Source organism: Mytilus trossulus, chromosome 1, assembly GCF_036588685.1.
Source record: "Mytilus trossulus isolate FHL-02 chromosome 1, PNRI_Mtr1.1.1.hap1, whole genome shotgun sequence".
In the NCBI taxonomy this organism is placed as follows: Eukaryota; Metazoa; Mollusca; class Bivalvia; order Mytilida; family Mytilidae; genus Mytilus; species Mytilus trossulus.
The window spans coordinates 108262751-108276597 of record NC_086373.1 but is presented as its reverse complement, the minus strand read 5'-3'; the positions used below and the strand labels follow the sequence as shown (position 1 = coordinate 108276597).

Here is a 13847-nt window from a genome sequence, read left to right as displayed (position 1 = left end):
AAATTCACAACAAAATTGTGTTGTGATGATGGTGATGTGTTAGTAGATCTTACTCTACTGAACATTCTTGTTGCTACAATTGTCTCTATTTATAATGAACTTGGCCCAGTAGTTACAGTGGAAAATATTTTCTAAAAATCTACAAAAAAGGGGTCAACTGACCATATCGGACGTTTTGACTTATTTGTAAAACTTACTTTGTTGAACATAATTGCTGTTCACTGTTTATCTCTATCTATAATATTGTTCAAGATAATATTCAAAAACAGTAAAATTTCCTTAAAATTACCAATTCAATGGCAGCAACCCAACAACCGGTTGTCAGATTCATCTGAAATTTTCAGGTCAGATATATGTTGACGTAATAAACAATTTAACCCCCTGAAATATTTTCTCTAAATGCTTTGGTTTTTGAGTTATAAGCTAAAAACTGCATTTTACCCCAATGTTCTATTTTTAGCCATGGCGGCCACTTGGTTGGTTGACCGGGTCAACGGACACAATTTTTAAACTAGATACCCTAATGATGATTGTGGTCAAGTAAGATTTAATTTGGCTCAGTAGTTTCAGAGGAGAAGATTTTTGTAAAAGATAACGACGACGACGACGGAAGACGCCGGACGCCGGACGCAAAGTGATGAGAAAAGTTTACTTGGCCCTTTGGGCCAGGTGAGCTAATGCAAAGGTGATAAAAATCGTGTTTATCATCCTAGCTAAAAATGTAATTGTAAGTATTGAATGCTTCTTTTTGTATCTTCATAGGGTTGTAAAAGCGTTGAACGTGCGCACATTTGAAGAATAAAGTGCTGCCGCGCTTAATACAAAATGCACTTCAACGCTTTTACACCCCAAATAAAGTTACAAAAAGTAGCATTCAATTCTTAGGTGAATTTTGAGAAACAATTTCTTCGAATTCGAATTCCAATGATGCTCTCATATGTCAGCAGCGATAAGTGATTACACTGCTGGCAATTTATTTTTTACCAGCATATTTTAATGTAAATATTAAGAAGAAAGGGATACAAGTAATAAAAGTTAAAGTAAAAGTGTTTACCAAAAAGGATTTTTTTTTAAAATTTTATTTTGGCAATAAAAGACCAATTTAGGGCCTACATGTATTGGTTGTCAACCGCCATAAACACGACGAAACCTGCTGCATTAACTGGTTGTTCAATGACGTCAGGAACGATAACTATACAATTACGTCATTTGGTATCGTGCTACTATGTGCAATAAATAAGAATAAGAATAACACTTATTTATTTTACCTTATAAGCCGTTTTCAAGCACATACATACATAACTAGTATTTATTACTAAGTAATTTTTAAGTTACATAACATTTGGAAATATGAAAATAAAAAACTATACTCAATACGATATGGTGTTTAAAATTAATAAAATAGGATATAAAACCTTTCTAACTCATACAAACACAAACTTCATCACTACTTCATTTATACGTAGTGTTTACAATGTAAATTGTTCTTTTTTTTTTTTTTTTTTTTTAAACAAGTTAAAACAAGATGAAATTGACACTGACATATCAGCAGACTCACTTAACATCAACAAAATATAATGTGCATACGTTGTAAAGTAACTATAGATTATCGTTGATTATCTCAACGAGATTGATTTTCTCTCTTGAGCTTGTACAGCGAAAGTGAGAAAAGCAATCGAGTTGAGATGACCAATGATAATCTGTTTATCGCTATTTTACATATGACGACGTTGTCAATTGCAAAGTCAATTTCGTTAGCAACGCCACGTGGCTTCTTTAGTTTCTAGCGATAATTTTTCCATCACAAGCAAGAAGCATGATATGAAAATTATCACAAAAAAAGATCAAAGGAAAAATGTACAAAATAGCGATATAAAAAGTTTATCATAGATCACATGTTTTAATATGCATGAAATGCTGTCCCTTCAAGTTCTCGTATGCAGTGTATTCCATTTGAAACTGTTCTTTAACCTGCGTTATTCTACATTGCCCAAAACATATACATTGCATATAGATATATTTGTTACTGACCGTTCTTATAGCTAGCTGATGAACACTTTTCTAACTAAATTGAGTTCAAGCTTTTTCGATACTGAAATTTAACAAGACACAAATATTCTTACCTTTTAATGATGTTTAAAATTGTACGCATAATTCCTTTATTAATATGCGTTATCGGCTACAGTATCATCAATTAAATCTACTAATCAAAATATTTTCAATTTCAATGTCAAAACTTTTGAAATCAACGTTAACAAATCTTTTATACAATATTAGAATACCAAAATTATTTTTACATTTGCAGTTGACTATACTTGTGACAAGGAATTGTTTTTGCAAATTACTCTCTCTTAAATAATTAATTCCTTGTTAAAAAATAAGGATTGAACAAATAAGATATGTTTAAGAAGTGGAAACGTCTGGGTTTTAAATTCATATAGTAAGCGGTGCATTCCCTGCAATAAAACTGCACCGAAAAGGATTCTACCTTTCTATCAAATTCTCAGCCGTCATAAACGTTTGATGGAGCTGCCAACCCTGCAGTAAAACAAAATAAATTGATTTAATTCAACAAATGTGATTACATCACTCAAGTGAAATAAGAAAATATGTGTGATAACTCCATGTAATCATTATGATGTTTCTGAAACCTATGATAAGGTTCCAGGTAATCAATTCCTGAATCAACTTACAACTTAACCGTCTCCCCAAACTGAGGTAGCTAAACAGCCCTGTTACCTTTGACGTTTAACAATATGCCATCACCTGTATTTAATTGTTGTACTTAAATCAAGAGCTCATATACCAATGATAAATTTGAAAAATAAAAATGTTTTCCTTTTTACCAAACTTTAACTTAAAATCAAATTCACTATCAATAAGTTAATTATTCATGCTTTGAGACCTTTAGTTCAGTGAAGAAAATGCAGTGCATACCATTAGTCCGTTCTTACGTTATCAAATGCAAAGTGATTGCAAAGATTTCATAGTAGGGATGAGTTCTCTCAAGTGCTCTTGAAGGATAAGAAGATTCTGCTCCAAAAATGGTAAATTGCTCATGTTATTCGTGTTGCTCATGTGAGTAAAACAATTTTTTGTCGAATTCGGTTGGTCTCATTTGTTATTATTTGTTAAACCGATATTACTTAACGGTCAACCAAATATTGATAGCATCCGTAAACTTTACGGAGGGATGATTTCAACTTCACCATTTGGAACTCCTGGTTTTATAGCTTTCTAACTTGGAGATATACTATGTATGCAGGCAATGCTGGAACATCATATATATTGTTTAGAATGAATTTTAAAGTAACTAATATTTTATTTATTTCTTTAAAGTTCCGGTATGAAGAAAGCCTAATGTGAATAAAGATCAAGTCGGGAAAAAGAAGGGCACAGTATGTTTCCATGGAAAAGTCGAATGTATGTTTAAAAAAACGTCGTTCAAAAGTAACAACTATGTTTTAAACCAAAAGTTAAGCATCTTGAAGATGTCAGTTTCTAAAATTATTTTGTTTAAAGCCGAGTTTTTTTTTTTTAAAGTACAAAGTATCCCTAATTAAGGCAAAATACTGGTATCCACGTTGACTTTTCTTTTAATGTACAAAGCAGTATCAATTTTGAATGTCATTTTTGACTTTAAGTTCGAAATGAGGAATATATGTGTAAAATGTAAAAAAGTCAAATTTAAAAATGAAAAAGTCTTAGACAGTATGTACTATTTAAGATTTTTGGATCGTTTTTTAGTATCCACATCTGATTCACTACTTTAACTTTAGAATGGGTTGTTTCGTTATAATTTTGAATTCCGCCTTTGATGGCAGAACACAATTGATGTTAATAATTAAGAAAGAGGTTTCCTGGAGCACTTGATAAAACCAAGTAATATAACGTGTTTGTAAGGACACTGATGTAATTTTGGTATTAAATACTGCTACAGAAGATCTAGTTTTTCATCTACTGTTGAAATTCTAAAAAGAACTAAGAACGTCATACCTTTAGTTATCCAGGTTTTTATCCCTGATAATTGGGAAATATGTTGAGTTTCCAAGTGATGGAATGGTCAATACATAATTCATTTGTCAAGAAGAATGTGTAATAAAATTCAATCACAAAAACGATGCTGTTTTGAGGTTTATCTGCTTTAACAACATATTTGTTATTGAGATATTTTAGTTTCCCTTGAAGTTTGTTATTTTTGTTGCTTTCCTTTTTATGATTGAAGTAGCATGGGAATTCATAAACCAGTTCATTTTTTTTTTAATAATTCTTATTTCTATACACGATCCCATAGCCTTTATCCTAACGAAAAGAGTTTCTTCATAATTTAGGAGAGGTGATATGAGTGCTAATGAGACAATTCTTCATTTTTGACAGTCACAATGTATAAAGAATCATAGATGAAAGTACGGCTTTCAACACGGAACACTGGTTAAGACGAACAGAAAGCTATAAAGGACATAAAAAACAACGGTCTTATTCTGAGATATGGGATAATTTAGGTCGTCAATCAATGGCCAGGACCACACTGTTTTGAATATGATTCTACTATGTTTAAAAACTTCAATGCAACTTCACAAAGCATTGAAAGAAGCTTCTTCAAAATCATGATATAGCTTTGGGCATTTGAAAACATAATTTAATTATGACATACGTAATAACGTACCCGAATGTTTACCTTTCCTAACTTGAACCTGTGCATGCAGTAATTCCTGTGAACCTGAAAATATAAGTAAAATGAACAAATCTGTATGATTACTGAAATCTTTCGTGTAATCAAAGTTCATGTTTATATAACTTATTCCTGAAATATTTGATAAATTGTCATGAAATCGATTCCCGATTCAACCAACAGCTAATCCGTCGACCTGAGCTAAGGTTGCAATACAGCCCTGTTTACGTTTTACTATTGCGTCAACTGTATGCACTTCTATTACATCAGTGTTCATATAACACAGGTAAAAAATAAAAAGAATGAATTGAAAATATTGTTTTCCTTTTTTATATTTTTTTACAATTCACAAAGCACAAAAAGAAGCTTCTTCATAATCATGAAATAGCTTTCGGAGCATTTTGAAAACTTAATATAATTCTGACATACGTAAAAACGTACCCAAAGCTTTTCTAACTTGAACCTGTGCATGCACTAATTCCTGCGAATCTGAAACTGCTGCAGTTCTTCTTTCAGAGTAAGCATCAACAGAAGTAGTTGATAATGTTTCGTCTCTCACGAGTTGTTTCGCTGTTATGGTATTATGATCGTTGGTTGCTTTAAGCCTTGTATGTTTCTGTGTACAGTTGTCACACAGTAACTGTTTGCAATCTAGACAAAGCATTACTGCCTGCTCCCCGCATTCATTAACGCATTTAACATCAAAAGAATTTAGAGTTTTATCTGTGTCAATGTTTGAAGCATCCATTAAGATATGTAACCGTGTAGTTCTACATTTCATATGATGAGCGGTGCATTCCTGGCAATAACACTGCTCACAATTGACGCAACATGATTTAATCTTTTCAAAGCTATCACAGCCATCGCAAACGTTTGGGTTACCTGCCATCCCTTTAGTATTTGTTTTGAAAAATAGTTCGAATAAATAAGATCACAGCAAGTAAAATGAGCAGATCTGTATAATAATTCTAAACTTTCTTGTGAACAAAACTCATGTTACATTGTTTATTTTCTGAAACCAATGATAAGTTTCTAGGTAATCAATTCCCGATTGAACTAACCGCTCATCCGTCCTCCTAAGCTGAGGTTGCAATACAGCCCTGTTTACGTTTTATGTATGGCGTCACCGGTATGAAATTCTAATAAACCACAGGTAAATAATAAACAAGGAAAGAAATGGAAATACAATTTTCTTTTCAATAAACTTTTACTTAAAATCAAATTTACTATCAATAAATTTATCATGCATGTTTTTGAGACCTTAATATCAGTGCAGTGCATATCATTTGTCCAATAGCACGTAGATAAATACACAGTGATTGGAACGATGTTATATTTTGTTACAGTATTGGTTGGGATGGATGAATAAGTGTGATTTTCAACTGTTTTACTTTCGAAACCTCAGAATCATATCCACATATTATTTAGTGCATTAACGTCAGAATTGACAAAATAATTTTAAATTTTGGCTATAACCTTCAACTTAAATGATTTATTGCATTTTATATACTTGTTGCGTTCTTTTATATTTCTTTTTCTTTTCGATTTAATGATTTTTTTCTGTAAAACAATTTAAAAAAATGGTGATTGCATTTTAAAACATTTCATGAGTCAACTTTGTGCTAATAAATGACTATTTAATCTCTTCGCGCTCTTATCCATGCGATATTGCAACAACGGTGCTAAATATTCTGCCTTTATATCCTCATTTCCCACAAGGCAGGAAATATACAAAATTTAAATTTTGCACATCTGACTGCCTCCAGTATACATTACTTCCAATTTAATCATAAACATTTTGCAATGTATAATTAAAAAACAGACCCTTATCCTCATACTTAAAACTAAAAATACATGACAAATGCAGTTAATTGACTCTGAACGCATTGCATGAATCGTAAGGTCCTATAAGTTTGAAAAAAAGTTTCAGGAGTTGCGTATAAAAAGAAAAAATAAAGAAAATATACAGGTCACCAGGCCATTTTCAAACAAATCATACAGGTTTAAGTACAACAAGTGTTTAAGATTAGTTGTGCTATTGATGAGACGCCATTTCGCAGAGTCGCCCAATAAACCCAAAGCTTGCAAGTCGTAGAAAACAAAAGACTAAACAGCATGAGCTCCACTGAAAACTGGGGTTTATCTCTGGTGCTCTGGAATGGCATGCAGATCTAGATCTACATATGGCATCCGCCGTGTTGCTCATGTTAGTACACACCCACAAATAAGTTGAATTCGGTAAGTCACATTCGGGAACAAGGGAACGGGCTTGTAGTTACAAACAATTGCACATAACGGTCGTCATCTGTTAAACAAATATTTCATAACTTTTAACCAACTTGTGATGGTGTCTATAAAATCTACGAAAGAATGATTTAAAGTACACCGATTGGAACTCTTTGTTTTATAGCTTCCTGTTGAGCATCAGTTCTCTATAAAGGGAATCATGATAGAATACAAGCCTTAAAATAGTTGGGAAATATACTTCGTATGCAGGCGCTGCTAGAATGTTGCTACGCAGAAATGAAAAGTGCAAATTTTGGCACTGAAATCTTGTCTTTTGTGGTTTTCAACTAATTCTCATTGTCAAATTTATCTGTTGTATTCTTCATCTCAAGTTCGATGGGAAAGATGTTTTCAACATTGTTTCCAAATTTTGAATTATTAAGTTAGAGCTGAAAGTGAAGATTATGGATATTGCTAACTTCTTTTCTTTCTGTCTAAGAGGTTCCTGTATGAAGTCGTCATCATAAACATAAAAGATAAGTCGACAAGAAGAGGTTTATTCCTATCGTAATTGTTAAAAATCACGTCTTCCATAAGTAACAAAAAGTAAAATAAAAAACCCACCGAACTCCGAGTAACATACTTAACGGAAAGTCTCTGAGCAGAAGGCAAAATTTAAAGCTCAAACATATTAACCGAGTGAATAATGTCATATTTTTTGACTTGGAGACAAAGGAGTAGGGGCATTAAGGCCTAGTTTTGGCCCAAGTGAAAGACATGATTCCAGAAATGACGCATTTTGTTTGCAAAATTTCAGTGCAGTGTAAGAAACTAACAAAGCTTATTGTATTCATGAACTGAGTTCCAATTTGGCTGTAGAGAGCAGTAACTTAGTAATAAATAAAAACACAGATGACAAGCGCAATTCTTCAAACGCACGCACTCATTTATATACCTCGAGACCTTTTGCTAGTTTACATGTTAAAAGTATTGGTATATAAATTTCAACATTTGCTTGTACAATCAATATTACAGGCAGACGAGACATATCTGTGTGAACAATTTATGATAATGATATGTCTTTTCCCTTCGAGACTTTTTTTAATAACTTCATTGAACATCTCCCTTTCATCGATTTTGTATCTACTTATATTATACGTCTTAGCTATAGGTTGTAGTTTACATTTACGTTCCTTTAGGTACCGAACGTGAACTATTGCCGAATGTGACTGTTTTGCTGAGTGTGAATTCGCATTGCTAAAAGCCGTGTCTCGGTATTTGTACATCCAACATTCATGTATTTAGTTATGATATTTGTTATTCTGATCGGCAATCGTTTTTATGTCTTATCGTTGTAGTTGTAGTTCTGTTATTTTTAATTTTTAAAATTGTATGTAAAAGGAAAGAAAACAAATCACTCAAAAGATAGAAAAAAATAAGTGAAACTGCGAGCTACTGCTCAGTCACTGATGATATCCCCCGCCGCAAGTGGATAATTTTAATAGTGTCAAAATATGCAAGTGCTCGGTAAACAGAAAGTTGTCAAGTGATGAATCTGAAAACGCATCACCTGGTATAGCAGACTTATATAAACCCTGAAACCTAATCTCAGAAATCCTTGTATTGAACTTTCTGAGAAAAATGTGACGAACAATTTCAATTTAGCTATCATGTGTAAGATCATATAAGTGTTCGGTAAACAGGAAGTTGTCGAGTGATGAATCTGAAAACGCATCACAGAGTAAAGCCGACTTAGATCGGTCCTTCTAAAATGCGCCCGGGTGAAGAAAAAGCGCCCGGGGAAAAGAAAAAGCGCCCGGAGAAGAAAAAATAGCGCCCGGGGAACAGAAAAAACGCCCGGGAGAAGAAAATAATAATATTTCATAACAATATTTTTTTCCCTTAAAAAATAACTAATCATTGCTTGTTTTGTCCTAAGTAATAAAAATGGGGATATGTACGATGCTACATCTAAATTGTTGTTGTGTTGTTGTACTTTTACATTTTACATTTCAAAATTGTATACAAGTAAGTAAATAAATATAAATAAGAGTATATAGAAGAATCATGATTGCCGGTTATTAAAAATAATCGGTGCTTGAGGTCTATTATTTTCGAAACTGCATGTTGAAACATGTCTTTTGATGTCTTACATGTTATAAATCTGCCGCATAAACTGTGATCCATTAATATTATTATCAGTCTTTCGAAATAGTATTCATATAATATTGTTAAAATTGAAATATTCATACTTGTTTTTGTGCTTTATTACAAATGTCTATTAGGCCACACCAATTTAATTTCTTGTTCTACGGATTTTTGGACTCCAAAAATTTGGGGCGAGCGAGCGATTTGAAAATTTTAATAAAAAAATATTTAATTTGCAAATTTTTGAGGCGAAGCTTAAAAAGTAAAGGCGAGCGATTATAATTTTTTTTTGTAAACATAAAATAGTAGGTTTTGACTATATTAAAACTTGATTTATCACTTGTACCTTGACATTTCTTTAATTTATTAAGTATTTTTTCCCTGTTCAACAAGAAATAATTGAATAATTAAATCTGGTGTATGTATGTGTGACTGACAATAAGACAATTCTCCATCCAAGTCATAATCCGGTTCAGAACAACCCCTTAATGTTATGAATATCCCTTTTATGAGGGGTCAAAATATTAAAGTTATAATTTTTTTTTTTGTACAAAAGGGCTTATATATTCCCAAAGAACTATAATATTTGGTATTAAATGATCCAAGAATTTTGTAATATTCCTGGACTTTAACCATGTTAACACATTTACTTTAACAGTTTAATATTATTCAAAATAAGTGGACCCATCCCTCTTTTAGAAAAGTTGTTTAAAATATAATGTATTTCTCCTTTTTTGAGTAAAAAATTCTCAGTTGTCAAAGGTTTTGTACAGTAGCACTGTACAAATCCTTAGTATTTCTATTTTCTTTTCTACAACAGACTGAACAGTAAACATGGTAAATAACCCCTTCAAGGCCCTTGTCTGAGGGAGGGTTGGTCCCAACCTGATAATAACAAACATAGGTCAAAGTACGGCCTTTTACACAGTGCTTTGATCAAGACCAACCAGCAACCTATAAGGGACCACAACTTAGTATTGTACACAATTCGAACAGGAAAATCAACGATCTAAATTATATTTCCAAACGGGAAAATACCAATGAACCACATCAACAAACGATAACTGCTGAACGACAGGTCTCTGAATCAACCAGGACAGGTGCTTAAACCTGCAGCGGGTATGACCGTCACCATACATTATAATTTCAGTTAAAGGGAAATCCTTCAGAAGTTCTTTGTACTTTATTTTAACAACGAACATTTTTTTTATAGGGAATATAAGTTAGGGGAAAGAAACCAACGTTTTGTTCTGTACTGGTATTTCTAATTATATCGGAGCACTCCCGCTTGGAAAATAGACCACTTTCGAGTTCATCCGTCACCGGAAAACACTCGTCAATTATACGCGCCTTTATCGCCGTCATTTTTGCGTTAAGGGGCATCGTCACTTCCTTCCAATGTTGAGCGAGTGGTTGGAAAACTATAATTCTATATTGTACGAATTATTCGGCAAATTAAATTCTCAAAATTGACAATCAACACTGCAGTCATTAGGGAACAGACCACTTTCGAGTTCATCCGTCACCGGAAAAAACTCGTCAATTATACGCGCCTTTATCATCGTCATTTGTGCGTTTAGGGGCGTCGTCACTTCCTTCCAATGTTGAGCGAGTGGTTGGAAAACTATAATTCTATATTGTACGAATTATTCGGCAAATTGAATTCTCAAAATTGACAATCAACACTGCTGTCATTAGGGAATTGTCAGTAAGTACCTACAGAGCAATCATTATTTCTAGTTGATCCTGCACAAAGACGATCGCTAAGACGCTTGATGAACGTAAATAGTGCAGGGATACAGGCGAGCCCCTCTATCTGGTAAATGACGTCATAAAGGCGTGTATAATTGACGAGTTTTTGACGGTGACGGATGAACTCGAAAGTGGTCTATTGTCAGTAAGTACCTACAGAGCAACCATTATTTCTAGTTTATCGTGCACAAAGACGATCACTAAGACGCTTGATGAACGTAAATAGTACAGGGATATAGGCGAGCCCCTCTATCTGGTAAGTGACGTCATAAAGGCGTGCATAATTGACGAGTTTTTGCCGGTGACGGATGAACTCGAAAGTGGTCTATTGGTTTCATGCTGAAACAAATATTCTCGCAGATATTTAAAGTGTTGTGGGGTGCTGATAGGTTTAGAAGCGTTATACAAATGTTGAGATTTCTATATAATATTTACAAAAAAACGGTGCGGGAAATAGACATGATTTCATTTCCGGATGCGGGAAGCGGGATTATAATAAAAATTTAAAAAAACTGATTTGAAAAAAATAGGTGCGGGCGCGTCCGTCGAACAAGGAATCAAATTGGTGTGGCCTTATCTGAATTTGCAAATTACTTGTCTAAAATTAAAAAAAAAATCAATGTCCATAACTTAACAAAGTTGTCTCATGCCAAAAGAATATCTAAATATTTTTCCAGGGCGCTTTTTCTGTACCCCGGGCGCTATATTTTCTTCTCCGGGCGCTTTTTATTTTCCCAGGGCGCTTTTTCTTCACCCGGGCGCTCCCGGGCGCATTTAGTAGGACCCACTTATATAAACCCTGAATCCAAATCTCAGAAATCCTTGTTTTGTACTTCCTGAGATAATTGTGACGAAAAATATGGGACGGACGGACTGATGAACTGATGGATGGACTGACCGACTGACGGATAGATGGACAGACAGAGGTAAAACAGTATACCCCCTTTTCAAAGCGAGGGTATAAAAAAACTTTTATGAGCAAAACTGAAAAATATTTATAAATAAGTAAACAGAGATTAGACCGTTGGTTTTCCCGTTTGAATGGTTTTACACTAGTAATTTTGGGGCCCTTTATAGCTTGTTGTTCGGTGTGAGCCAAGGCTCCGTGTTGAAGGCCGTACTTTAACCTATAATGGTTTACTTTTTAAATTGTTATTTGGATGGAGAGTTGTCTCATTGGCACTCACACCACATCTTCCTATATCTATGACAACAAAATTTCAATTCATAACTCAAGGTGGTGCTCCTAATTTAAGGAGGCTCATACGGAGACAAGAAAATTGATAAGAATTAGGGGAGAAAAACTCAATCAATAGAAACAAAATTAATTTACTGCGATGTCAACCGGAAGAAGATACATTGAAAAGTTGGTAGATCAAATTTTCGCCATGGTTTAGTGAGTTATGGTTAGTGAAGAGGAACACTGTTTGGGATAGAAAATTAATTTAGTGTTAAAGGAAAATATTCACTGAATAGATTCATATAAGGTAGGGATTTTTTGCATTAGTTGAAAGGGTATAAAAAGCGTCTGAAGCGGAGACTGTCGAGCCCTAAAACAAATTTCGTTAGCCACCTCTTCTTCTATTTATATGGATAGTCAACTTGGTTGGGATCCCGCTAACATGTTTAACCCCGCCACATTATTTATGTATGTGCCCGTCCCAAGCCAGGAGCCTGTAAATTCAGTGGTTGTCGTTGGTTTATGTGTTACAAATTTGTATTTCGTTAATTTTTTTACATAAATAAGGCCGCTAGTTTTCTCGTTTGAATTGTTTTACATTGTCTTATCGGGGCCTTTTATAGCTGACTATGCGGTATGGGCTTTGCTCATTTTGAAGGCCGTACGGTGACCTATAGTTGTTAATGTCTGTGTCACTTTGGTCATTTGTGGATGGTTGTCTCATTGGCATTTAAACCACATCTTTTTTTTATATCTTCCTATGGATAGAGGCAAGTGCCTGTGCTTATGCACCCCGTCATGCTGTTTGATTATCTTTCATATTTGCATTGTCCGTGTGTCTTTTTGTGTTTCTTTGATACATGTGACGTGGTTCTGTTCTTTAACATCTTACTATTGTGTTATTGTTCTATTATATTTTTGTATTCTAATCTTTCATATTTGCTCATGCTTTGCTTATATGCCCTTTCTTTATTTCTTGTATACATAATGACATAATGTCTTTAGAAAAAACACATAATTTATATATAGTCAAGAGGCAAGAATGAAATGTAAACTTCTAATTATAATTCTGCAGAGGATATGTATAAAGAACTGTATACTATAATATTTTCATACTTTGAACGACAAAATTATTTTATATCTCTACCTGTGTGACTTTTACATTCTGACATCAAACGCGTGATTCTTTGTTAGAGCCATGTTGACCAGACTATCGGTCCCAATGCTTAAAAATCGTATATGGGTGGATTTAACAAACATAAATAAAATTCAAGAATAGGAAAGCAACAAATAATGTTGTTAAATTTGATGTATTGATATAGAAAGATGTGATATGAGAGCCAACAAGACAATTATACATCCTTGTTACAATGTATAAAAATAAACTATTATTGGTCAAGGTACGGCCTTCAACACGGAGCTTTTGTTCACACCGGATATGATTTTTTGTGCTTCTTGTTAAATATTTGTTTGTTTTTATTGTTATTAAGATACTTGTGGTACATATACATTAAGTCATTATTGTTTATGATATTCTCGTATTCTTGTCTAACCTTTTTGTCAATGTGGTTTGTCTATGTGCTTTTTGGTGTTACTGTGATAACTAGTTTGTTGCTTGTATTTCATTTTTTCTATGCGCTGTGTCTCCATGCCTTTTTATGTTTCTTTGTTACATAAATGACATGGCACATTACCTATACAACCCGTCATTGTGTTATTGTACACTGGTGAATTTGTGTATTCTTGTATTTAAATTTTGCTACTTACTTGGTCTATATGCCATTTTGTACTTCTTTGTTACATATTTGTATGTTTATTTTTAAGTGATTACGATAATAACATAATGTTGACTACTGTATTTTAGACAAT

The 13847-nt window shown here is 33.4% G+C and overlaps 1 protein-coding gene across 1 annotated transcript; it reads right to left on the bottom strand.

Annotated features, from left to right (window-relative positions):
- Positions 1-2420: 2420 nt before the first annotated feature.
- On the bottom strand, positions 2421-5681 carry LOC134711642 (transcription intermediary factor 1-beta-like). Its single transcript, XM_063572394.1, has 3 exons — positions 5114-5681; positions 4667-4720; positions 2421-2538 (listed from the first exon to the last, which is right to left on the bottom strand). The coding sequence occupies exons 1-3, from the start codon at positions 5559-5561 to the stop codon at positions 2504-2506; spliced, it is 537 nt and encodes a 178-aa protein (XP_063428464.1). The 5' UTR covers positions 5562-5681; the 3' UTR covers positions 2421-2503.
- Positions 5682-13847: the final 8166 nt, after the last annotated feature.

Bases quoted from the DNA above. Each gene is read 5' to 3' on its own strand.
- LOC134711642 (XM_063572394.1), bottom strand. From the start codon at position 5,561: ATGGCAGGTAACCCAAACGTTTGCGATGGCTGTGATAGCTTTGAAAAG. The intron at 4,721-5,113 runs GTACGTTTTTAC...TTATATTTTCAG, and splicing joins TCAAGTTAGAAAAGCTTTGG to GTTCACAGGAATTACTGCAT. The intron at 2,539-4,666 runs GTACGTTATTAC...GTTTTACTGCAG, and splicing joins TAGGAAAGGTAAACATTCGG to GGTTGGCAGCTCCATCAAAC.